The 24,252-nt window shown below is 60.3% G+C and overlaps 1 protein-coding gene across 4 annotated transcripts in view; it reads left to right on the top strand.

The window, feature by feature from the left end:
- STAB1 (stabilin 1) overlaps positions 1 to 24,252 on the top strand; it is a 30,182-nt gene that overhangs the window by 3,699 nt on the left and 2,231 nt on the right. For 2 of the 4 annotated variants that reach the window (XM_010347049.3, XM_039477149.2), the window contains exons 2-59: positions 2,629 to 2,765; positions 3,094 to 3,209; positions 3,415 to 3,500; positions 3,568 to 3,637; positions 4,321 to 4,416; positions 4,688 to 4,798; positions 5,022 to 5,218; positions 5,451 to 5,581; positions 5,705 to 5,832; positions 6,125 to 6,213; positions 6,414 to 6,551; positions 6,678 to 6,818; positions 6,984 to 7,046; positions 7,332 to 7,445; positions 7,548 to 7,601; positions 7,825 to 7,905; positions 8,335 to 8,493; positions 9,667 to 9,729; positions 9,983 to 10,078; positions 10,306 to 10,392; positions 11,259 to 11,370; positions 11,823 to 12,009; positions 12,119 to 12,212; positions 12,326 to 12,484; positions 13,671 to 13,766; positions 14,376 to 14,471; positions 14,635 to 14,682; positions 14,863 to 14,993; positions 15,163 to 15,274; positions 15,738 to 15,815; positions 15,905 to 16,003; positions 16,137 to 16,235; positions 16,386 to 16,517; positions 16,718 to 16,846; positions 16,999 to 17,055; positions 17,429 to 17,512; positions 18,042 to 18,237; positions 18,353 to 18,448; positions 18,539 to 18,584; positions 18,686 to 18,762; positions 18,976 to 19,101; positions 19,310 to 19,383; positions 19,537 to 19,611; positions 19,859 to 19,978; positions 20,284 to 20,331; positions 20,508 to 20,585; positions 20,697 to 20,843; positions 21,234 to 21,374; positions 21,475 to 21,534; positions 21,942 to 22,118; positions 22,200 to 22,286; positions 22,396 to 22,545; positions 22,638 to 22,694; positions 22,808 to 23,009; positions 23,362 to 23,511; positions 23,598 to 23,702; positions 23,846 to 23,953; positions 24,039 to 24,232. In XM_010347049.3, coding sequence (XP_010345351.3) covers positions 2,629 to 2,765; positions 3,094 to 3,209; positions 3,415 to 3,500; positions 3,568 to 3,637; positions 4,321 to 4,416; positions 4,688 to 4,798; positions 5,022 to 5,218; positions 5,451 to 5,581; positions 5,705 to 5,832; positions 6,125 to 6,213; positions 6,414 to 6,551; positions 6,678 to 6,818; positions 6,984 to 7,046; positions 7,332 to 7,445; positions 7,548 to 7,601; positions 7,825 to 7,905; positions 8,335 to 8,493; positions 9,667 to 9,729; positions 9,983 to 10,078; positions 10,306 to 10,392; positions 11,259 to 11,370; positions 11,823 to 12,009; positions 12,119 to 12,212; positions 12,326 to 12,484; positions 13,671 to 13,766; positions 14,376 to 14,471; positions 14,635 to 14,682; positions 14,863 to 14,993; positions 15,163 to 15,274; positions 15,738 to 15,815; positions 15,905 to 16,003; positions 16,137 to 16,235; positions 16,386 to 16,517; positions 16,718 to 16,846; positions 16,999 to 17,055; positions 17,429 to 17,512; positions 18,042 to 18,237; positions 18,353 to 18,448; positions 18,539 to 18,584; positions 18,686 to 18,762; positions 18,976 to 19,101; positions 19,310 to 19,383; positions 19,537 to 19,611; positions 19,859 to 19,978; positions 20,284 to 20,331; positions 20,508 to 20,585; positions 20,697 to 20,843; positions 21,234 to 21,374; positions 21,475 to 21,534; positions 21,942 to 22,118; positions 22,200 to 22,286; positions 22,396 to 22,545; positions 22,638 to 22,694; positions 22,808 to 23,009; positions 23,362 to 23,511; positions 23,598 to 23,702; positions 23,846 to 23,953; positions 24,039 to 24,232 — 6,384 coding nt within the window. Of the gene's footprint in view, positions 1 to 2,628; positions 2,766 to 3,093; positions 3,210 to 3,414; positions 3,501 to 3,567; positions 3,638 to 4,320; positions 4,417 to 4,687; positions 4,799 to 5,021; positions 5,219 to 5,450; positions 5,582 to 5,704; positions 5,833 to 6,124; positions 6,214 to 6,413; positions 6,552 to 6,677; positions 6,819 to 6,983; positions 7,047 to 7,331; positions 7,446 to 7,547; positions 7,602 to 7,824; positions 7,906 to 8,334; positions 8,494 to 9,666; positions 9,730 to 9,982; positions 10,079 to 10,305; positions 10,393 to 11,258; positions 11,371 to 11,822; positions 12,010 to 12,118; positions 12,213 to 12,325; positions 12,485 to 13,670; positions 13,767 to 14,375; positions 14,472 to 14,634; positions 14,683 to 14,862; positions 14,994 to 15,162; positions 15,275 to 15,737; positions 15,816 to 15,904; positions 16,004 to 16,136; positions 16,236 to 16,385; positions 16,518 to 16,717; positions 16,847 to 16,998; positions 17,056 to 17,428; positions 17,513 to 18,041; positions 18,238 to 18,352; positions 18,449 to 18,538; positions 18,585 to 18,685; positions 19,102 to 19,309; positions 19,384 to 19,536; positions 19,612 to 19,858; positions 19,979 to 20,283; positions 20,332 to 20,507; positions 20,586 to 20,696; positions 20,844 to 21,233; positions 21,375 to 21,474; positions 21,535 to 21,941; positions 22,119 to 22,199; positions 22,287 to 22,395; positions 22,546 to 22,637; positions 22,695 to 22,807; positions 23,010 to 23,361; positions 23,512 to 23,597; positions 23,703 to 23,845; positions 23,954 to 24,038; positions 24,233 to 24,252 lie in introns of all 4 variants that reach the window. The other 2 variants (XM_039477147.2, XM_039477148.2) reach the window with 1 other exon arrangement.

The following is a 24,252-nucleotide window of genomic DNA, read 5'->3' as shown; positions in this document are numbered from 1 at the left end:
ATCTGACTCAGCACTCAGGCTGTGATCCAGCCTCACTCCACCCAGCCGGACTACCGGCAAGATGTGGGCTCAGACCGCAGATGCTCCTTCCAGGCCACAGGGCGGAGGCAGAGCCCCTCTGTGTGGTCCCGGAGAAGCACTAATGTGGCAGCCAGCTTACCATTCATCAGCATTTCACACATGTTCACAAACACCTAGGTCCTGTGAGCAGATAGCCATACCAGGCTCTAAAGCTCTTGCTACCTTCTGCGCCCTGACTGTCCCAGGGTGCAGACAGTACAGTCTTAGCCCGGGCCCTTAATCCAGAGCTGACCACTGTTCCTCCAAGAGCTGGTCCACATCCAGAATGGCGACCGCACTGGCAGCTTTGCCCAGCTGGCCAGGTGGCTTTGAGGGGAGCTTGCCTCCTGCCAAGCCTCTGCCCTGAGCCAGCAGCTGCTCAGCCTGCAAGTTACCCAATTTCCTAGTCACTCCCTGGCTCAGCAAAGGCGAGCCTCAGGATAGGGAACAAGCCTACAACATCCCAGCTCCGCTGCTCCACGCAGACTGCTCCCAGCAACTTCCCTGTTTGCAGACCGCAGAGGCATGAACGGAAAAGGCCAAATCACAGTAGCACAGAGGCCATGGGGCCCTGGTGTTTGCCAGAAGAAAGCGTTGAGGGCACCATTTCTCCTTTTCTCTTGTTTTGAGAAAGCACACATCTGTAAATTATTCTTGGAAAAGGATGTTCTGGGGTCACTCCCTTTGGACCACACTGTGGTCAGCATTTTTCAAGATGAGAATGTCTCCGATTCTCCAGCCTGTGCCCTAAGCCTCCCAAACACCTGACCCCTCCCCACCATGCCCATTCCTCCCACTATAACCAGGAGTTTAGTTCCACTCCTCCTGGGTTCAGTGCTGAAGTTTACTGGGACTTCATTACCATAGAAGGCAGCCCCACTGGTGGACTTCCAGGAGCTGTGGGAGGCCAGTGAGTGGGACTCCAGGGCTGGGGCTTTCATCAGCATCCCTGCGCCCATGCCATGGTGGCAGGCTGGACTCCTCACATTTTCCGTGCCCCACCCAGTTGCTGAGACCTTCTCCCAATTTATCTTACCACCTCAAGCCCTCTCAAATCTCTCCCGATCCATTTCCACTGTCCCTGCCTTGGCTGGCCCAGGCCACCCTCAAGTGATGGCCTCTTTCCCACCTACACCTGCCCCTCAACTCTGTTCTCCATGCAGCAGCCCAAGGGCCAATTTAGAACAAACTGGCCAGTGGCACATGCCTGCAGTCCCAGCTACTTGGGAGGCTGAGGCGGGAGGATTGCCCAAGCCCAGGATCACACCACTGCACTGCAGCCGGGGCGACAGAGTGAGACCCTGTCTCAAAGACAAACAAAAACGACAAACTGAGTCACGGGGCTGCCCTGGACTCTGCCTCACCCAGATTTACAAAACTCCTGCACCCGGGCCGCCAGACCCTCTCCAGTCCCCACTGGGCCACGACCTGCTTTGTCACACATCTGTTTACTTCTTTCCGCTCCCAGACTTGGCTTCTGCCGTCCCCTCAGCCAGAAGCGCTGTCCTTGGCCAATTCGAAAACATCCTTCAGGTCCCAAGTCAATGATCACCCCAACCAGGAAGCCACCTTGGGCCCCAGCCAGGGTGCCCTGGGTTTCCTCAGAGGCCAGCATGGCCCATTGTCGCCTGTGACTGCCCAGCCCAAACACATGTGGACCAGAGACCTGCACATAGCTGCTCACATGAGCTCAGCCTCTCAGGGCCGGGCCCTTAGTCTCTGCCCTCTGGGCAGCGGAGAAAGCGCTCAGTTAGAGAGGGTTATTTGGTAGCAGTGTGGGAAAATGCTCAGAGCAGATGGTGGCTGGAGGCCCAGCCCCACGGTACATGGCTGGAGCTGGCATCGTGCCTGTGCCCATGAGTTGAGGATGGAGTCACCATGTGCTTCCAAGACAGCATCAGCTCTGTCAGGTATTATTATTATTATTGGTTTTTTTTGAGACAGAGTCTGGCTCTGTTGCCAGGTGCCAGGCTGGAGTGCAGTGGCACAATCTCGGCTCACTGCAACCTCCACCTCCCGAGTTCAAGCAATTCTCCTGCCTCGGCCTCCCAAGTAGCTGGGACTACAGGCACGTGCCACCATGCCCAGCTGATTTTTGTATTTTCTAGTAGAGACAGGATTTCACCATGTTGGCCACAATGGTCTCGATCTCCTGACCTCGTGATCCGCCTGCCTCAGCCTCCCAAAGTGCTGGGATTACAGGATTGAGCCACCGTGCCCAGCCCATGTATTATTTCTTTATCTTTAAACAAAGGGCCAAAGTGAGCACTAGGCTGGGAGTCAGTTCTAGTCCCTGGTTCACACCCTGTTCCTCACCTGAAATGTGGCTAGATTCTCCAGTGTCAGAGGGCATGCAGTCAGAGCCTTCTGGGCAGGCACATAGGGACTTGCTGTGACATTAACAACTTGTGACAGACAGGGTTCTCAGGGCCTTCCCCACAGCACTGCACTCCCACTGAGCACATGGGAAGCAGCGGCTGGAGGGGTATGAGGCCTGACCGCAACGAGGACAGAGTCGGGGCTGGGTACGGAGTCCAGGCCCCTGACCACATCCCGACTGTGGCCCAGGGGCCGTCCAAACGCTGTGATGTGAAAACCACGCTTGCCACTCACGTACCCTGCACCTCGTGCGCGGCCGTCAAGAAGCAGACGTGTCCCCCAGGCTGGCTTCGGGAGCTCCCGGATCAGATAGCCCAGGACTGCCGGTGCGGGCCACCCCCCCACTTGCCTGTGTTCAGGAGTGTCCTGTGGGGTGGCAGAGGCTGGGGGAGCCTGACAGACCCACAACATGAGGACAGGCACTCACTTATCCATACCCCTGTGGCCCCTTCTGGGTGGCAGAGACAGATGGGGAGGAAGGGGTAAATGTAGGGGGCAGGAGGGCTGTATGGGGCACCTGCTATGTGCTAGGCCCTGTGCTCGGCTCTGGGCCAGGAAGAGCGGGTGTGGGGGAACCCTGGAAGCCAATGTGGGGAGGCTTGGGGGCTGTGGATGGGAGCCTTCCCCCTCACCCCACCCACCCTCTGCTTCCAGCTACGAAGTACAGCTGGGGGGCTCTGTGGTGTCCATGAGCGGCTGCAGACGGAAGTGCTGGAAGTACATGGTGGAGAAGGCCTGCTGCCCTGGCTACTGGGGCTCCCAGTGCTACGGTATGGGTGACAGGGGGACCCGACTTGCTCCTCACACCCACCCCCAGCTCTGGGCAAGCCCTCCACAGGAGCTACCTGCATTCCCCTTCAACTTGTTCATTTCATGAACACTCCCAGAGCACCTCCTCACTCTTGCTGCCCTGGAGGAGGGGCCATGTCTGGGCTTGGGTTCTAGTCACAGAGCTGGGTTCTGCCGGGTCCACAGAATGCCCTGGCGGTGCCGAGACCCCATGCAATGGCCACGGGACCTGCTTGGATGGCATAGACAGGAACGGGACCTGTGTGTGCCAGGTAAGGGCTGGGCAGGGTAGGGTGAAGGCTCGGAGGGGCCACGCTGACTCACTGCATCCACTACCAGGAAAACTTCCGTGGCTCAGCCTGCCAGGAGTGCCAAGACCCCAACCGGTTCGGGCCTGACTGCCAATCAGGTGAGTGCTTGCAAGGCAGGAGGGGAGGGCCGCACCCACTTGGGGACCCAGGAGGATGCAGTCCCTGCAACCGGCGCCCACCTGTCCCTTCAGCCTCTATCCCAGGTCCTTAGCCTTGCACGTCCCTTTCAGGAACATGTGCTTTGCTTTGTCACACCTCCAGCCCTTTGCACATGCTGCTGCCCTGAGAGGCCTTCCCCAGGAAGCCCCAGGTTGGGCTCCCACCACCCCTGTGGTCCTGCATTACAGTCCTGTACTCTATTTTTTTGGCGCAATCTTGGCTCACCACAACCTCTGCCTCCTGGTTCAAGCGATTCTCCTGCCTCAGCCTCCGGAGTAGCTGGGACTACAGGCATGTGCCACCACACCCAGCTGATTTTTGTTTTGTTTTGTTTTGTTTTGTTTCAGTAGAGAAAGGGTTTCACCATGTTGGCTAGGATGGTCTAGATCTCTTGACCTCATGACCCGCCTGCCTACCTTGGCCTCCCAAAGTGCTGGGATTACAGGCGTGAGCCATAGTACCCGGCCCACAGCTCTGTACTCTTAAGTACAGCTCTATACTCTGTACTCAGCTCTGTACCTGCCTGAACTGAGTTCTAAAAATACAGAGAACAGGGACCCAACATTCCGATGTGTGCCTGGGTGAGGCTGGGGTTCCATCTGTCTCTGTGTGTCCCTCCCAGTGTGCAGCTGTGTGCACGGTGTGTGCAACCATGGGCCACGTGGAGATGGAAGCTGCCGGTGCCTTGCTGGATATACTGGCCCCCACTGTGATCAAGGTGAGCAGTGCCACTGGGACAGCCTGGGGCAGCAGGTGCCCCATGGCCCGAGCAAAAGAGGCCGACTGGTTGAGGATGGAACCCAAGCCTCCGCAGGACTTCTGCCTGCAGCCTTGTTGGGGAAGGGGTGTCATCTGAGACGTCCACTGTCCAGAGGCCCAGCAAGGGCAGGGCCTGCTCCGAGTCACACAGAACAGGCAGGGTCCCTTTGCCCCTGTGTTCCTCCCCAGTCTGGGCTTGGGCCCATCAGTGCTCTCTCCCCTCTGCTCAGAGCTGCCCGTCTGCCAGGAGCTACGCTGTCCCCAGAACACCCAGTGCACTGCAGAGGCCCCCAGCTGTAGGTGCCTGCCCGGCTACACACAGCAGGGCAGTGAATGCCAAGGTGAGCCTGGACTCAGAAGCCAGGGACTTCAGCTCAGGGTGGGCAGGGGCTGGGAGAGCATCCTTTAACCCAGCAGGTACAATGTCATTCACAGGGAGGGAGAGCCGTCTCTAAGGGGAGCCTATCCTCAAGCCACCGAGGGAGCTGACCCTCGGTGGAAGCTGTGGTGGAGACAGGGCTCCTGGGTGTTTGGCTCACTTGGGTTCTCTCTCCGCCCTGGCAGCCCCCAACCCCTGCTGGCCATCACCCTGCTCACCACTGGCCCGGTGCTCGGTAAGCCCCACGGGGCAGGCTCAGTGTCATTGTCCTGAGAACTACCATGGCGATGGGATGGTGTGTCTGCCCAAGGACCCGTGCACCGACAACCTTGCTGGCTGCCCCAGCAACTCTACCTTGTGTGTGTACCAGAAGCCGGGCCAGGTGAGCCAGGGTCTCAGGCTGGAACTGCCCCACAGGGTACCCACTCACACTGGCTGAGGGGCCCTGAGAAAGTCACGGGCCTTCTGGGAGCCTCCGTTACTCCATTTGTAAAATGGGGAGAGGATGACGGTCCTCTTCGGGGAGGGACTGAGCAGGGCTCTGTGGGTAGGGCAGATGCTTGTGGTTCTCGGGGTTGGACGTGGTATTCCCCTCCCTCCCTGTCGGGGGCCAGGCTTCCTGCGTCTGCAGGTCAGGCCTGGTCAGCATCAACAGCAATGCCTCTGGGGGCTGCCAAGCCTTCTGCTCCCCCTACTCGTGCGACCGGTCGGCCACCTGCCAGGTGACCGCTGATGGGAAGACCAGGTGAGCATGGGGGGCCTCAGAGCAGAGACAGTGGGTTGGACAAGTGTGCCCCTGTGGGGAGGCGTGGGGGGAGGGGCTGGGGGGCACAGCCTCTGCCCTGACTGGCTCTCCCTGGGCTCCCAGCTGTGTGTGTAAGCAGGGCGAGGTGGGGGATGGGCGTGCCTGCTACGGACACCTGCTCCACGAGGTGCAGAAGGCCATGCAGACAGGCCGGGTGTTCCTGCAGCTGAGGGTCGCCATGACCATGATGGGTGCGTGACTCCACTGCCTGCCCATGACCTACCCCTCACTCCCAGCACAGCTGGCAGGGAGGGAGGGGCTGCCTCTGCAGATTCCCCCAGAGCTGTAGGAACAAACGGTGGGCTATGGGAGTGCACACAGCAGGTGGGAGCTGCCCTCCAACCCTGAGGCCCCCATCTACCCTAAATCTAGGCCGAGTACCCCACCCCAACTCCCCCACACCTAGGACTGATGCCCGAGGGTCTTCTGAGACCCCCAGGGTCTCCCCAGCTCCCTTCTGATGCTCCCTCACCCTGCCCCCAGACCAGGGCTGCCGGGAGATCCTCACCACAGCAGGCCCATTCACCGTGCTGGTGCCGTCCATATCCTCCTCCTCCTCCAGGACCATGAACGTGAGCCCCTCCCCCTGGCGGAGCTGGCCCCCAGCCCTCGCCTCCTCCCCTGGATACAGCCCAGTCTTCAAGGCCTGAGAACCTGGGAGGCATCAGGGACTGGGAGGCATCCTGTCCTCTCCATTGCTTGAGTAGGGGTGACGTGAAGAGGACCGGCCCCTCCACCCCGGCTCACTTGGCTCCCCACCTTGCGTCTGCAGGCGTCCCTCGCCCAGCAGCTCTGCCGACAGCACATCATCGCAGGGCAGCACGTCCTAGAGGACACAAAGACCCAGCAGACACGAAGGTGGTGGACGCTGGCTGGGCAGGAGATCACTGTCGCCTTCAACCAATTCACGGTGAGGGAGGAGGCTCAGCCTGGGGACAAGAGGAGTCACAGCCTGGCAAGGGTGTGCAGGTGGGAGGCAGCCTCCGGACAGGGGGCTGTCCTATGGGATCTGGCCAGACCTCCTGTGTCTCCCCAGAAATACTCCTACAAGTACAAAGACCAGCCCCAGCAGACATTCAACATCTACAAGCCCAATAACGCAGCAGCCAATGGCATCTTCCACGTAGTCACTGCCCTGCGGTGGCAGCCCCCCTCTGGGATCTCGGGGGATCCCAAGGTGAGCCAGAATCCTCCCCTCTGCTGCTGGGTGACCTCAGACCCCTGCGGAGAGCAGGGAGTGGGCAGGAGCCATTCTGCTCAGGGCTGGAGCACAGCTTCCTCCCCCGGACTGAAGCAGCCTCAGCCCCTTCCCTGGGGCCCTCACACTCATCCCTCCTTGCAGAGAACTATCAGTCAGATCCTCGCCTCTACCGAGGCCTTCAGCCGCTTTGAAACCATCCTGGAGGTGAGCTGGTGGGAGGAGCCCCAGCCCATCTGGGCTTCTGGGCTTCTGGGCTTCTGGGCCAGGACTCATTATCCTAGAACCCACCCCACAGTGACCTGGAGTTCTGAAGTAGCGTGGCCTCTGCCCTGTCCCATTCTCAAGTCTGCGGTAACATGGGCCCATTACCCATGTCTCCCACTTTACTCAGTGGGAGTTTCCTGCAGGCCAAAGGTGGCAGGGCCCAGGCAGGACTCAGAGGTGGAGGCTGGCCATGCAGCCCTCTGAGCCTCCCTTGCACCGCCACAGAACTGTGGGCTGCCCTCCATCCTGGACGGACCTGGGCCCTTCACAGTCTTTGCCCCAAGCAATGAGGCTGTGGACAGCCTGCGTGACGGCCGCCTAATCTACCTCTTCACAACAGTAAGCTCGGTGGGAGAAGGGGCTGCAGGTATGGGGGTACCAGGGCCTCCACGCGCCCCCCCAACAGGGCCTCTGGGAGCCAAACCCTCTCTCCCCTGCCAGGGTCTCTCCAAACTGCAGGAGTTGGTGAGGTACCACGTCTACAACCACGGCCAGGTGCGAGACCTGTCTCTGGGGGGTGCCCAGCTCGCACCGACTAGGGCTGCCTGCATCTCTTCTCCCCTTCCCTCCCCTCCTCTCCCCTTCCCATCTGTCCTGCTGTAGCACAGAGCAGAGCCTGGGGACCAAGGGGGTGGCTGTGAGCCTCCTGGGTAGGACCGGGTATGGCCCCAAGGTGTGGCCAGAGGCCAGCCTAATGCCACAGTCTCCCTCACTCCAGCTGACTGTTGAGAAGCTCATCTCCAAGGGCCGGATCCTCACCATGGCCAACCAGGTCCTGGCCGTGAACATCTCTGAGGAGGTGAGGCGCACGGACACCTGGGTGGATGGTGGGGCTGGCGGGGACCAGCTGCCCACTTGACCTCTCAGCCCTGTGTGCTCAGAGCCCCGTGGTAGGCAGGACAGTGCTAGGCCCTGGTGCGGTCATGGGGAAGGAAGGAGGCAGAGATCAAATTCCTCTGCTGCGGCCCAATGGGGGCGAAGGGGGAGGACTCCACAGAGGAGCGTGGGACACACGGTAGGGCTCCCTGTGGCAGAAGCCATGTAGGTAAGTGTCCCAGGGCTGAAGGAGTGTCATTGGCCAGAGCTGAGGGAGAGGTGGCTGGCACAGCTGGCGGGGCCTTCAGCATCTCACTGAGCTGCCTGCTCTAACTGCAGGGGTGGAGGTGGGCAGCCCCACCCAGCCAAGGTCAGCTGGGCCAGGGGTTGGCACCATGGGTCTCTGCCACAGGGGCGCATTCTGCTGGGACCTGAAGGGGTCCCGCTGCAGAGGATGGACCTGCTGGCCTCCAATGGTGTGATCCACATGCTGGATGGCATCCTGCTGCCCCCGACCATCTTGCCCATCCTGCCCAAGCACTGCAACGAGGAGCAGCACAAGATCGTGGTGGTGAGCCTCGCCTGCACAGCCACGGCCCTGCTCGCCAACCACCCCCCAACCCCGCCCAGCACTGCAGCAGCTGATCCTCTTGCCAGGGAGAGGCTCCAAGTCAGGGCTGGGCTACCGCCGGTTCTGAGGCACTGCCAGCAGACTGCCAGGGGCCCACCTGTGCTTCCCCCACCCTCACCCTCACCCTCACCCTCACCCTCACCCTCACCGGGACTGATTCCACCTTTGAGATAATTTTTTTTTTTTTTTTGAGACGGAGTTTCGCTCTTGTTACCCAGGCTGGAGTGCAATGGCGCGATCTCGGCTCACTGCAACCTCCGCCTCCTGGGTTCAGGCAATTCTCCTGCCTCAGCCTCCTGAGTAGCTGGGATTACAGTCACGCACGACCATGCCCAGCTAATTTTTGTATTTTTAGCAGAGACGGGGTTTCACCATGTTGACCAGGATGGTCTCGATCTCTGGACCTCGTGATCCACCCGGCTCGGCCTCCCAAAGTGCTGGGATTACAGGCGTGAGCCACCGCGCCCGGCCCCAGATAATTTTTTTTTTTTTTGAGGCAGGGTCTTGCTCTGTTGCCCGGGCTGGAGTGCAGTGGCACGATCCCAACTCACTGCAATCTCAGAATCCTGGTTCAAGAGATTCTCCTGCCTCAGCCTCCTGAGTAGCTGGGACTACAGCATCTACCACCACACCTGGCTAATTTTTGTGTTTTTAGTAGAGATGCGTTTCCACCATGTTGGCAGGCTGGTCTCAAACTCCTGACCTCAGGTGATCTGCCTACCTCGGCCTCCCAAAGTGCTGGGATTACAGGTGTGAGCCACTGTGCACGGCCTGAGATAACTCTTGCATCCTCCACCACTCTGTTCCCTTTCACTTGTTCTGTGCCTGCCTCTGGTCTCTCTGTTGTTTTCCAGAGATGCTGGCTCTCCCCAGCTCAGGGCCCTGCTCCTGCTCTCCCCTGCCCTCCCCCCCAACCTGCCCCACCCTCCCCCGTCCTCCCCCGCTCTCCCCTGCTCTCCCCTGCCCCTGCTCTCCCTTGCCTGAAACGCCAGCCCTGGGATTTCTGTGGTTTACTCTTCTCATCCCCTAATTCCCATTCAATGTTCCCTTCTCTGGGTTTGCCAAGTAAATAATGACTAACGCCTCTCCCCGTCCTGCCCCTGCCCTGCCCAGGGCTCCTGTGTGGACTGCCAAGCCCTGAACACCAGCACTTGCCCGCTCAACAGTGTGAAGCTGGTGAGCATCCCTTGGCCCAGCCCTCAGGGCCTCCTGACTGCCTGTCGAGGTTTCTGCCCTGGGTCAAGGGGGCGGGTGGGAGAAGCAGAGGCTGGGGGACGAGACCAGACCTGGAGGCTCAGTGCTGCCCAGCCCCACTGGACCAGGTGGGAGCTCTGGACCCAGGGAGCAGAGGACCCTTGACCAGGGCTGCCTAGCAAAGGGGCCAGCCCAGGAGCCACAGCTGCTGACTGGCTTTGCACGGCCCACCCAGGACATCTTACCCAAGGAGTGTGTCTACGTCCATGACCCAGCTGGGCTCAATGTGCTAAAGAAGGGCTGTGCCAGCTACTGCAACCAAACCATCATGGTAAGCCTGGGCCCGGGTGCCCACTCCATGGTCACCTTGGCACCTGCTGCTCCACAGGGGCCCCCAAGCTGGGGCTGGATGGGTGACTGCAGACTAACAATGGAAAAGGGGGGCCTAGAGAAATCTCATTGACTCCCTGGCTCTGGAGATGGGGCCAGGGAGCACAGGCAGCCTGGGCAGGGAGGGCATGGCCCCAGATGGCCTCTTGGACCTGCTGTCTCTTCCAGAAACAAGGCTGCTGCAAAGGTTTCTTCGGGCCTGACTGCACACAGTGTCCTGGGGGCTTCTCCAGCCCCTGCTACGGCAAGGGCAACGTGAGTTCCATCCTCTCCTGGGGTGAGGAATGGGGAAGGCAGGGACTCCTCCACAAGTTGGCCAGCGACTGGCTGTGTGTCTGGGTCAAGCCTGCCACGCTCTGGCCTTGGGGTCCTCACATCTAGGCAATGGAAAGTTGAATGAAATTATTTCTATTTCAATTAAAAATAGAGAGGCTCCTCTGAAACATGGGCATAAAAGAAAAACTAAATAATAATAATAATAATAATAATAATTAGAGAGGCTCACACTTGTAATCCCAGCACTTTGGGAGGCCAAGGTGGGTGGATCACTTGAGGTCAGGAGTTCAAGACCAGCCTGGCCAACATGGCAAAACCCTATCTCTACTAACAATACAAAAATTAGCCTGGTGTCATGACACAGCTACTTGGGAGGCTGACGCAGGAGACTCACTTGAAGCCAGGAGGTGGAGGTTGCAGTGAGCTGAGATTGCCCCACTATACTCCATCCTGGGCAACAGAGTGAGATTCCATCTCAAGTAATAATAATAATAATAATAATTAGATTTTTTTGTCATTTATTTCCAAAAAGCTACTTGGCAGTAGTTTTCTTTTGTGTTCTGTTTTTACCACTTTGTAATATCAGGGTTGCTTTAGCACCCAGCTATAGAAGAACACGAGAGTTATGTGTTTCTGGATTGAGCAAATGTCACTCATAAAGCCTCCAGGGCCAGGTGCCTTTTAGGGGCTAGGTCTTTGGCAGCATCAGTGATTTTGAAGAGCCCTTCCAGGGTGAGTTCTCATGGGGAGCATCAGAGCCAGCTCATGAAAGAAGGGAGTGTTGGGAGAGGGGATGTAGAGAGTCCCTTCCCCATGACTAATCCTGCCTTCTGCTCACTCTCTAGTGCAGCGATGGGATCCAGGGCAACGGGGCCTGCCTCTGCTTCCCAGACTACAAGGGCATTGCCTGCCACATCTGCTCCAACCCAAACAAGCATGGAGATCAGTGCCAGGAAGGTGGGTTGTCCTGGCCCAGGCCACCTCCTAGGGAGAAAAACGTTCTGCTTGAAAATGGATCTGGGGGCTCTCAAGAAGGGAAATGAGGCCCCAGGAGGAGGAATGAAGGCCAGAGGGAATAGAGGAAGATTTGGGAACAGAAGGAGATGCAGTCCCTTTCACCCATTCCAGGAAGGAAATTGTGGCTTAATTTAAAACATGTGGGACTTAGGTCAGACACACTGAAGAACTTCCTGATGGTGGTGTTGGGATTAAGGCAGCTGGAATGGGGTGACTGAAAGCTCAGAATGCCCCCCTCACATTTCATCTGCCTATCAAGTCTGAGAAACCCTGATTTTTCGTCCCGGAAGTCCAACCTGTATTGGCTGCCCTGCTCCCTGTATCTCCCAAGCCCATCCAGCCAGCCCTGCCTCCTGCTCCTCAGCTTCCCTGCTCCCATCTACTACCTACAGACTGCGGCTGTGTCCATGGTCTCTGCGACAACCGTCCAGGCAGTGGGGGGGTGTGCCAGCAGGGCACGTGTGCCCCTGGCTTCAGCGGCCGCTTCTGCAATGAGACCGTGAGGTACTGTGGGCCCATAGAGATGGCTGTGCACTGCCACCTGCATGCCCACTGTGTTACCCAAGGGGGCTTTGCCAGGTGAGGACTCACATTTTCTCTCTGCCCCACCCATGACCTTTCACACCTGTCTGCAGCCTCTAGCCTCCTCCTGAGGCTCACTGGAGGCCCCTCCTTCGCCCACCCCCAGGTGTCGTTGTCTTGATGGCTTTGAGGGCAATGGCTTCTCCTGCACACCCAGCAACCCCTGCTCCCACCCAGACCGTGGCGGCTGCTCAGAGAATGTCAGTCCCCTTGTTCCTGCCCTGAAGTTCTGACCCACAGGCAGGAGGTGGGATGCCCTGGCCCTCTGGCTACGTCCCTATGTCCCTGAGTTATTTATCCTTGGCTCTCATAGGCTGAGTGTGTCCCTGGAGCCCGGGGCACCCACAACTGCACATGCCACAAAGGCTGGAGTGGGGATGGCCACATCTGTGTTGCTATTGATGAGTGTGAGCTGGACACGAGAGGTGGCTGCCACGCTGACGCCCTCTGCAGCTATGTTGGCCCTGGGCAGGTGAGGTGCAGCAGAGAGGGGGTGGGGGCCTTGGTGCTGGGGGAGTCTCTCCCTGCCCCATCTGACTCCTGGAACACAGAATCAGGTGCTCAGGGTCTGGAACCTCAGGTGCAGATGATAACCCAGTGCTGAAATGCTGAGTAGTAGCAGCTGGGATTCGCTTCTTCCTCCATCCACTCACTGCTTTCCCAGGTGTTATCAGGCAAGTGTCCCGTGCTAGCCCCTATTCTAGATGTAGGGAATTCGATACTGAACAAAGCAAGAAGAGCTCCCTGCCCATGGGAGTAACTTCCCCAAAACTTTAGCCTCATGGAAATCCAGCCCTGGAGCTTTGCAGTGTCTGAGTCTAGTTACGGGAGCTCAGAACCTGGAGCCTTCCGTGCAGAGCATTTCAGAACTGGTGAGTCTGCATTTGAACAGGCATTGAAGACTGTCTAATGAGTCAGCTGGGAGGCCAGGCCTGGCTGGTCAGGGTCAGCCTCCGCATTTGGCCCAGGCCTGGCTGCTCAGGGTCAGCCTCTGCATGGCCAGGCCTATGGGGCTCCCTGTCCTCCCAACTCCAAGGTGGCCTCTAGGTACCAGCATGTGGAGCCTTAGCAGTAAGTACTGACAGGTGTAAGAGCGGTAGCTCCAAACCCCATAAGGGCCTTACAATTCAGAACGGAGGTGTTGAATGCGCCAGTGAGATACCCCCAATGTGCAAACAAGGGCACCTGAGATCTGAGGGGTCTCTCTGGTCACTCACCTGCAGTGTATGCAGGCCCAGGGGCACTAGCATTTGGTGGGAGGGACCAGAGCAGCTGAACAGGGTGGCAGGGGTGGAGGTGGGATCTGAGCCACTCTCCTGGGCTGGCCTTGGCAGATACCTGCCCACTTGCCACAAGCTAGCTGCTGGCCTCAATGACTCTGACAGAGCCGCAAGCTCAAAGTATAGGGGCAGCAAGTCTCCATGGACGTTTCTCTGCCAATGCGCTCACCTCTGGGGACTCACCCTGAGAGCCAGTCTCCCCTTAGGGCCTCTGTCTCCCCATCTAGAGCACAGATCTCCGAGAGTAGGGCTGGGAGAAGTTCCTCTGGGGTCTGGCAGGCCTCTCCAGGGGCAGTGCCCAGTGAGAGCCAAGTAATGGAGGAAGGAAGGGTCGGATGCTCATCATGAGACAAGGCTGTCTGTTCCCAACCTCTCCAGAGCCGATGCACCTGCAAGCCGGGCTTTGCCGGGGACGGCTACCAGTGCAGTCCCATCGACCCGTGCCGGGCAGGCAATGGCGGCTGCCACGGCCTGGTAAGGGGGTGCAAGGCTCAGAGCCCTGGGGAGGCTTTCTGGGTGGGCCTGGGCTGTAGCTCTCCCTCCCTCCCCATCTCTGGGTGTCTCTCTGTATCCTGTCAGGATGAAGAGCTTTCTAAACTTCAAATCCAACCATGTCACTCCTCTTCCCCTTCACCTCTCCTTACTAGGGCGCCGCCCCTGCCCAGTCTCCTCTCTCTGTTCCACTCCTGCCCCTGTTCCACAGTCCTTAGCTGTGCTGAACTCCTCGCTGTCCCCTGCCCTTGCTCCACCCCACCACACCCCTGCCTCTGTGAGCGGCACCTGGGCCTGGCTTGCTCCTCCTGCTCTCAGCTTGGGCTCCTGAGAGTGCAGGGCCTCCTGGGTGCTCCCACAACCCTGGGCTTCCCAGAACTCACCTGGCATGGGTAATGCTCATGTCAGATGCCCAGTGATCCTGGGTGGCAGGGCTAGGCACACCGAAGGAGTGCCACCAACACAGACCGAGTGGCTGCAGAGCAAGGGGTGGGGCTGGGGCTGGGTGGCTGGACAGGCAGAGAGTTGGGGGAGGGAGGGCCCAGCTGCCATCTGGGTCTGAATGGAGGCCCTTTCTCACTCCCACTGCAGGCCACCTGCCAGGCAGTGGGGGGAGGTCAGCGGGTCTGCACGTGCCCCCCTGGCTTTGGGGGTGATGGCCTCAGCTGTTACGGAGACATCTTCCAGGTAAGAGGTGCTCAGACTCATTTTCTGTCTTCCCTGTGCTTGGCTGGGGAGGAGCCCTCTCCAGCACCTCAGGTGGGAAAGGGGCGCTGCTCAGGACCGGTGGTGGGGAAGGGGCTTGAATTTGCCTTTGGTCTTGTGACCTCAGCCTTTTCCCTTCCCTTAGGAGCTGGAGGCAAATGCCCACTTCTCCGTCTTCTACCAGTGGTTCAAGGTAGGACAGGGCAGAATTCTGGGGTTGGGAGTTCAAATCCAGGAGGCCTGCCTGGATGGAGGGGTGCCATATAACATCTCCAAGAGCAGGAGGTCGGGGGCAGGCCTGGAGCCTAGAGCAGGGGATCTGAAGATGGTGGCTGCTTTTGTCACTCCCACCCTGCTCCCTGTGTGCATGCAGAGTGCCGGCATCACGCTTCCTGCCGACCGCCAAGTCACAGCTCTGGTGCCCTCTGAGGCTGCCATCCGTCGGCTGAGCCCCGAGGACCAAGCTTTCTGGCTGCAGCCACGGATGCTGCCGAACCTGGTCAGGTGGGACCACCATTGCCAGGCTACAGGAGGGGCTTCCTGCAGGACCCCGCCCCTCCCTGGCAAGTCGTCAGCCTGGCAGGCGCTTACCCACTGGGATGGGCCCAGTACCAAAGGTCTCCATAACTTACACTAACTGATTCCATGACCTTCCCAAACTGTGCCCCCTCAGGGCCCACTTTCTCCAAGGTGCCTTCTTCGAAAAGGAGCTGGCCCGGCTGCATGGGCAGGAAGCGGCCACCCTGGACCCCAGCACACACTGGGAGATTCGCAACATTAGTGGGGTATGTGGTGAACTCTGGGCCACAAAGGGGACCAGGTGGTGCATGGGAGGGAGCCCCAGTGGCTACAGGCTCTCCCACAGCAGGGATGAGATTGGGGTCCCCTTGCTCTGCCCAGAGCTGGGCTCAGAGGACGTGCTCAGGACACATTGCTGATGGGCGCTGAGTCTCTGGGCCAAGAATGACTGGCTGCTGGGGGCCATCTGTCCATGTGAGCTGCCCGTGCACACCCACCCTTCTCGTTACATGCCCTGTGGAGTCTGTGTGCTTAGCTGGTGGATCCTGAGTCTGACTCGGGATCAGAGTCGGCTCCTGGGAGGAGCTTCTGCGCAGGACCCAGCCTCTGGGCCACCCTGGGGACCACCTGTGGGTACCTGTGTGCCTGGCAGGCTCTCTGTTGGGGCTGCCCCACCTTTAAGGGTCTATCTGTGCCCACCTGTGGCTGAGCACTGCTGCTGCCTTCCAGAGGGTCTGGGTGCAGAATGCCAGTGTGGACGTAGCTGACCTCCTTGCCACCAACGGTGTCCTACACATCATCAGCCAGGTATGGCTGGAGGAGGGTGTGTGCAGGGAACCTCGCAGGCAGGCCATGAAGCAGTGACATGCTGACCAGGCCCCTGTGCTCTGTACCAGGTCTTACTGCCCCCTCGAGGGGATGTGCCTGGTGTGCAGGGGTTGCTGCAGCAGCTGGACTTGGTGCCTGCCTTCAGCCTCTTCCGGGACTTGCTGCAGGTAAGGAAGGCTGGCAGGAGGGGACATGCTTGCTCACGGGGCACTGTGCCCCAGGTCCAGAGGAAGCTGGCTGGCTCCCAGTGTCAAGACTGACAACTAATATGCCCATCTCTGACCTCCACCCCATCCCTAGCACCATAGGTTGGTTCCTCAGATTGAGGCTGCCACTGCCTACACCATCTTCGTGCCCACCAACCACTCCCTGGAGGCCCAGGGCAATAGCAGCCGCCTGGTGAGCCCATGGAGATGGGGCAATGGCAGGGGGGAAAAGGCACAGAGGGCGAGCCTCCCATCCCACCATGAAGGGACGCAGTGGGTGTGGCGGTCTGTCCAGGGCACTTGGTTATCCTGGAGTCCCCTGAGCTTTCTCTTTCCCTCCCAGGACGCAGACACAGTGCGGCACCACGTGATCCTGGGGGAGGCCCTCTCCTTGGAAGCCCTGGGGAAGGGTGGGCACCGCAACTCCCTCCTGGGCCCTGCCCATTGGATCGTCTTCTACAACCACAGTGGCCAGGTTTGGGGGGCAGGGAGCAGGGAGACCCTAGCCTGGGCTCCTACTCCTGAAGATCTCTTCCTTCCCTTTGGAGTTCCCTCATCTGGGAGCCTCTAATCTCTGCTCCGGGAGCCACGTGGCCCTGGAGTGCCACCTGACCTTACAGCCCTGCCTGGTGAGGGTGGTGGGAGGGTGGATTCAGCTTCCATCTCTCTCCCCAGCCTGAGGTAAACCATGTACCGCTGGAAGGCCCCATGCTGGAGGCCCCCGGCCGCTCGCTGATCGGCCTGTCGGGGGTCCTGTCAGTGGGCTCAAGCCGCTGCCTGCATAGCCATGCTGAGGCCCTGCGGGTGAGAGGCTGGGGCCAGGGGAGGGCTGGCATGGGAGTTCAGAGCTGGGAGCTGCTGGCTAGCCTGACTGGAGGAGCACATGGTCAGGGTGTCCTCGAGGAAGGGCAGGGGTCCAGCCTGGATTGCTTGATGTCCCACCCGTTTTGGCCTAGGAGAAATGTGTAAACTGCACCAGGAAATTCCGCTGCACTCAGGGCTACCAGCTTCAGGTGAGACTGGCTTAGCGCAGCTCTGCCCCTGTGCTGCCTGCCCTCACTTCTGCCAGGGTGCCCAATCCTGTTACCTTCCAGCCCAGCTCTGCTTGGCCCAGGCATCCAGGCACAGGGAACTGGGTGGTAGATGGCCCCATAGAGGCCTGGAGGGCTGGTCTGCTCTTCTTAGAAGACTCCCTCAGACTTGCAGCCCGAGGCTTCGATTCTGTCTGCCCTCTCCCATCGGTCAGCCTGTCTTGGTCCCTGCCTGACCCTTCTGCTGTCCTGCTCATCTGCCTGATACCTGTAGTCCATCTGTCTGTCTCCCTATTCACTGCCCTGCCCCTGCCCAAGCCACTGGCTGACGACTCCTGCCTGTCACCATTTCCAGGACACACCCAGGAAAAGCTGTGTCTACCGATCTGGCTTCTCTTTTGCCCGGGGCTGCTCTTACACATGTGCCAAGAAGATTCAGGTCTGCCCTGAAGCCCCCACCCCAAGCCTGTCCAGAGAGAGAGGGAGGTGGGAGTTGGGGAGGGCCAGGGAGGAGCCCAGTTGGGATCTTAAGGGCAGAGGCTGGGCTGGGACTAGGTTGAGGCCAGAACCCAGACAAAGGAGAGGGGAGAGAGGTTTGAAGTCAGAGGGCGAGTGTTTGTCCCTGTATCTGCTTCCCCAGGGAGCGGAGACAGGGAGAGGAAGAAAGGGCAGTCCAGAGCTGGCTCCATCAGCCAAAGCCCAGGGGCAGCAACTGGACCTGCTCGGCCCCTCACTGTGGGATCTGGGTGCAGCCCTTCCCTACTTGAGCCTGTTTCCCCACCTTGCCAGAGGGAGGGTTTTAGGAGGCATCTCTGTGTCTCTCTTGGCTCTGACGTGCTCATCTCTGAGTCTGGGGTTCCAAGGGGCTTTGCTCCATGGCTCTGTGGCCCTGAGATGCCCCTGTTCCCCTTCCCCCTGACATCCATACTCGGCCTCTCTCACCCTCTCTCCCACACCCCCTCCAACAGGTGCCAGACTGCTGTCCTGGCTTCTTTGGCACGCTGTGTGAGCCATGCCCAGGGGGCCTGGGAGGTGTGTGCTCAGGCCACGGGCAGTGCCAGGACAGGTTCTTGGGCAGCGGGGAGTGCCGCTGCCACGAGGGCTTCCACGGAACAGCCTGTGAGATGTGTGAGCTGGGCCGCTATGGACCCAACTGCACCGGAGGTGAGGACAGGGAAGGGCAGGGGTGGGTTCCTGGCAGCAGAGAGCAGTCTGGAGACCCCAGCCAGGACAGGATAGAGGCACTGGGTAACTCCTGTCCTCCTTCGTCCCATTGCAGTGTGTGATTGTGCCCATGGGCTGTGCCAGGAGGGGCTGCAAGGGGACGGAAGCTGTGTCTGTAATGTGGGCTGGCAGGGCCTCCACTGTGACCAGAGTGAGTGGGTCCCCAGGGGGAGGGGGCAGGTGGCTACTAAGGAGGCAGTTCCTGGGTCCGAATGACCAGAGTCATCCTCCTGCCCCCCAGAAATTGCCGGCCCGCAGTGCCCTAGGAAGTGTGACCCCAATGCCAAGTGAGTGGGCCCAGTCTGGGGCAGGTGGGCGAGTGGCGGAGTCCCTGGGGGTCAAGGCGCGGTTGGACAGGCATGGGCTGAGCCGCTGCCACCCCTCCCAGCTGCGTGCAGGACTTGGCCGGAGCCCCCACGTGTGCCTGCGCCGCAGGATACTCCGGCAGTGGCACCTTCTGCTCAGGTCCAGCCACATGGATACTCGGGGCCCTCCCTGAAGTTTTGGGGTGGCCGTCCCCACAGAGCCCCTTCACTCCCTGTAGGCCCAGCTGTTCTCGCTGTCCCATCTCGGGCCTCACCCTTCCCTCTGACTTTTTCCTTTCTCTCACGCCCTCCTCTCCTGTCCCCACCTGGCCTGTGCCTGCTCCTTACGACTCTCTGGGACCATCTCCTCTAGAGGTGGACCCCTGTGCCCATGGCCACGGCGGCTGCTCCCCCCATGCCAACTGTACCAAGGTGGCACCTGGGCAGCGGACATGCACCTGCCAGGATGGCTACACAGGCGATGGGGAGCTGTGCCAGGGTGAGACTGGGACCCCAGCCTGGGTTGTATGTGGGGCTAGGGGTCTGGCTTCAGTGATCCTAGTCAGACTAGGAAGGGCTGAGGGGCATGGGGACATGTGGGGACTGGGGGTGCTGACAGAGGAGGGGTGGGACCTGAAGGTACAAAGGACAGATGAAGGGGGTGCTGCTGCTAACGGCCAGCCCCATCCCAGTGTCTCTTCCCTCAGAAATTAACAGCTGTCTCATCCACCACGGGGGCTGCCACATTCATGCCGAGTGCATCCCCACGGGCCCCCAGCAGGTCAGCATGGCAGGGGTGGACATGAGGGCCATGCCGTGCCCTCACAGGGTGGAGCCTCCCTTCAGGGCAGGCCTGGGGAGGGGTGACCCTTTTACCCAGGGTGCTGGACAGCTGTTGGCTCCCAGCAGCCCCACTGATTGAAACTGGGGACAGGTCTCCTGCAGCTGCCTCGAGGGCTACAGTGGGGATGGCATCCGGACCTGCGACCTCCTGGACCCCTGCTCTAAGGTTGGGCCCCTAGTCCTGCCCTCCTTCACAGGGAGAGGGGACTGAGGCAGGAACCAGCCCTCCTCACTTCCAGCAGGGTCCTAAGAGCTTCTGCAGGGTGGGCCATCCTCCCTCAAGCTCGAGTTTGATCAGTGGGAAAGAGGATGTGAGGGACTGAGAAGGGGCCTTCAAGCCTCTTCCACAGGGCTGGGTGGAATAGAAAAGTCCCGGAAGCCACTGATACCTTCCTCTCCTGTCCCTGCCTCAGAACAATGGAGGCTGCAGCCCTTATGCCACGTGCAAAAGCACAGGGGATGGCCAGAGGACCTGTACCTGTGACACAGCTCACGTGGGGGACGGCCTCACCTGCCGTACCCGAGTCGGCCTGGTAATGATGCCTAAGTCAGACCCCTGATCTGGTCTTGGCTGTGCCCCATGGGCCTGACCCATGGTCTTGGCAAAGACCTGATCCTGATCCTGGCCCTGACCATGACCCTGAGCCTGACCCCTGACTCTACCTGGGTCTGACCCCAGCTATGACCCATGAAACTACCCCTGACCCCAACTCAGACCCCCCCCGGCTTTCCTTTCCTCATGTCTGCCTTGGCTAGACCTTGGGGCGCAGGTGCCGGGACAGGCACCAGGCCCTGAATGGGGGCCGCCCCAAATCTGAGCTGACCCTCGCCCCCTCAGGAGCTCCAGAAGGATAAGCATGCCTCATTCTTCAGCCTCCACCTCCTGGTGAGTGGCCAGCCTGGGCCTCTGTGACCTACAAGTCCCACCCCTCGTTGGGCTTCTGTTCCCATCTTGTCAGGGGGTTGGCCAGTGTGCTTTCTCTGAGTTCAAGTCCTCCCCAGGAGATCCATGGAGGCCTCAGGCTGCTCCCCTTCCATTCATGCCATTACCCCCTCCCGCAGGAATACAAGGAGCTCAAGGGCGATGGGCCTTTCACCATCTTCGTGCCTCACGCCTATCTAATGAGCAACCTGTCGCAGGTATGCAGCCCCCAGAGCCAGGCTGGGCAGGGCTGGGCGCTCCGGTGGCAGCCCTGCATAGGCTGGGAGGGGGCAGTCAAGGCCCCCACTCCCCTTGCGACTCTGCTCCAGGATGAGCTGGCCCGGATTCGCGCGCATCGCCAGCTGGTGTTTCGCTACCATGTGATTGGCTGCCTGCGGCTGCGAAGCGAGGATCTGCTGGAGCAGGAGTACGCCACAGCGCTCTCGGGGCACCCACTGCGCTTCAGCGAGAGGGAGGTGAGCCCCGGCCCTGGCCTGCCCCAACCCGCCCGCCTGCCGGCTCCCCCGCTGCATGCCTGTGCCTGGCACTCACCCACGAGGTCCGGACCCTCACCTCCCCCAGCCAGGGGGCATCTCCGAGAGAGGGAGCTGAGGCCAGGCCGGGACCCCACCCACGATCTGTGCCTCGCCTACTACAGAGCCCTTGGGTGCTTCTGAGAACAGAGCCCTGCCCCCTGCCCTGACTCCCCCCTGGATCCCACCCACCTCCAGTCCTGGTCTCGAACCCGAACCCTGGACTGCCTGCACCCTAAGACTCGCCCAACCCAGGCTCCGCCCCATCTCAGGCCCAGGCAGCTCCCGAGCACCCCACCCATTGGCTTCATCAGCCCTGTGCCCCGCCCCCAGGGCAGCATATACCTCAATGACTTCGCGCGTGTGGTGAGCAGCAACCATGAGGCGGTGAATGGCATACTGCACTTCATCGACCGTGTCCTGCTGCCCCCTGAGGCACTGCACTGGAAGCCGGGTGATGCGCCCGTCCTGAGGGTATGATAGGCACAGGCCTAGGAGCTGGAAGGCAGGCAGCTGGGGGCCTAGCATCCTCCCTTCCTGCCTGGCCCAGCTGTTTATCAGTGCCTTTCCCCAGAGAAACGTCACCGCCGCTGCCCAGAGCTTTGGTTACAAGATCGTCGGCAGCCTCCTGAAGGTACTGGTGGGCCCGTCTTTGTGAACATATATGCACATGTACACTTGCGCATGTGTGTGCGTACCTATGCTCCAAAGCCTGACCAGGGGCTGCCGCTGCAGTTGGGTCACACTACCTGTGTGCAGACTGTCCTGTGTGAGGCTGTATGTATGAACTCACGTGTGTACAGGCCACATCTATGTGCATGAGCCCCCCAGAGTGAGCACAGGGGTGTGCTAAGTGTGTGCCTGCATTCCTGATAGCAGTGTGCACGGCTGAGATGTGTGCATGCTCGTGCCTGCCTGGGACAGCTACAGATGAGTGTGGGTGCCTCTGGAGCCCCTTCCACTCTGTGGCACAGCCCCCAGCCTTGGCTCACTAGTCTCTGACTGGGCTGCAACTACCGCATCTTTGCTGTATCCCACCAGATGGCTGGGCTCCTGCCCCTGCTTCGAGACCCATCCCATAGGCCCTTCACAATGCTGTGGCCCACAGATGCCACCTTGCAAGCCCTGCCTCTGGAACGTCAGGCCTGGCTGTACCATGAGGACCACCGTGACAAGCTAGCAGCCATTCTGCGGGGCCACATAATCCGCAATGTCGAGGTGGGTGCAGCCCCCAGCCTTGGTCTCGCTGTCTGCAGCTCAGCCTGCCTCTCCACCTCCAACCATGACTCCACCTGCTAGGCCTTGGCATCTGACCTGCCCAATCTGGGCCCACTTCGAACTATGCATGGGACCCCCATCTCTTTCTCCTGCAGCCGAATGAGGCCCGTGAGTCTGGGGAAAGGGCTTGGATGAGGGGAGTAGGAGGCAGGGGCCCGGGCAGTGGGGGCTGGAGTGCACCTGTGACCCTCGAGTACCTCACTTTCTCCCCTTGCAGGGTGAGCTCATGGTGGGTGAGGATGATGCCCACATTGTGCAGCGGCATTTGCCCTTTGAGGGTGGCCTGGCCTACGGCATCGACCAGCTGCTGGAGCCACCTGGCCTTGGTGCTCGCTGTGACCGCTTTGAGACCCGGGCCCTGCTACTGGTGAGGGAGGCCAGAGGCAGACGGGCGGGAGGCCACCCTGCCTGTGGTGTCTGTCCACCTGACTTTGCTGTCTTGGCCTCACTCCCTTACAGAACACTTGCAGCATCTGCGGGCTGGAGCCACCCTGTCCTCAGGGGTCACAGGAGCAGGTAGAGAGATGGGGGGCTGAGGGAATCGGGTGGGGGATGGATTGGGGATGGGCAGAACCCAAGGACCACTAAACTCAGAACCACGAAACTGCGGCCTCGATCCTTCGGCCCAGGGCAGACCTGAGGCCTGCTGGCGCCTATCCTCCAAGTTTTGGACGTCCCCTTCGCTGCACTCTTTGGGTCTACGCAGTGTCTGGGTCCAGCCCCATGTTTGGGTTCGGCCCCGAAGCGTGGGCAGGGGCTGCCGCCGCAATTGTGTCACCACCACCTGGAAACCCAGCTGCTGCCCTGGTCACTATGGCAGTGAGTGCCAAGGTGAGCCCTAAGACACTGTTGACCTGCACCTCTATTCCCCAAGAGAGCCAAGGCACAGCTCTGGCCATTGTCCCTAAGAGAGTGCTGGGGTATTTGGGGCTGAGGAGCTCTGGGTGGTTAGATTTTACTAGCGGAAGTGCTGGGAGAGGGCAGGGCCGAAGAGTGGATGGTGCAGAACCTGGGGAGCAGTGCTGGAGGATCTGGACGTTCTCCAGGTCACGGGCCTGGAGGGATCTTAGCAGTGTGGTGACATGGGTCAGGGACAGATGGCAGGGCTAGGCTGGAGGTACATGTGCAGCAGTCCTGGTGAGAGCCCCTGGCCCCACCTCACTTCTCCCACCCTATCCCCTAGCTTGCCCTGGCGGCCCCAGCAGCCCTTGTAGTGACCATGGCGTGTGCATGGACGGCATGAGTGGCAGTGGCCAGTGTCTGTGCCGTTCAGGTTTTGTGGGGACAGCCTGTGAACTCTGTGCTCCCGGTGCCTTTGGGCTCCATTGTCAAGGTGGGCCATCCCCCGCCCCACCCCACACCCCGATTCCTTTGGCCCCGATGGGCTAATCTTTATCTTCCCACTGACTCTCTACCCAGCCTGCCGCTGCACCGTGCATGGCCGCTGTGATGAGGGCCTTGGGGGCTCTGGCTCCTGCTTCTGTGATGAGGGCTGGACTGGGCCACGCTGTGAAGTGCAACTGGGTGAGTAGCCCCGTGCTCCTGCCCACCCTGCACACTTATGTACATGTGCACACATCAGTAAAGACACTAAGGGTGGGTGGAACAGGCAGAGGCCAAGAAGGCAACTACTAACCTGATTCTGGGGGCTGGGCCCTGGGGGGCAGAGCTGCAGCCTGTGTGTACCCCACCCTGTGCACCTGAGGCCGTGTGCCGTGCAGGGAACAGCTGCGAGTGCAGCCTGGGCTACGAAGGGGACGGCCGCATGTGTACAGGTAGGCAGGTGGGCAGGGACATGGAGGTGGGAGGCCCCCACTCCCCTGCAGCCACCAGGTCCAACCACTCCCTCCCTGCCCTCAGTGGCAGACCTGTGCCAGGATGGGCATGGTGGTTGCAGTGAGCATGCCAACTGCAGCCAGGTGGGAACAGTGGTCACTTGTACCTGCCTGCCCAACTACGAGGGCGATGGCTGGAGCTGCCGCGCCCGCAACCCCTGCGCAGATGGCCACCGTGGGGGCTGCAGCGAGCATGCCGACTGCCTGAGCACCGGCCTGGTGAGCAGGTGGGGGAGCTG

This window comes from Saimiri boliviensis, chromosome 8 (assembly GCF_048565385.1).
Source record: "Saimiri boliviensis isolate mSaiBol1 chromosome 8, mSaiBol1.pri, whole genome shotgun sequence".
NCBI classification, from domain to species: Eukaryota; Metazoa; Chordata; class Mammalia; order Primates; family Cebidae; genus Saimiri; species Saimiri boliviensis.
The sequence above is the reverse complement of the archived record's forward strand: the minus strand, read 5'-3'. Positions and strand labels throughout refer to the sequence as shown.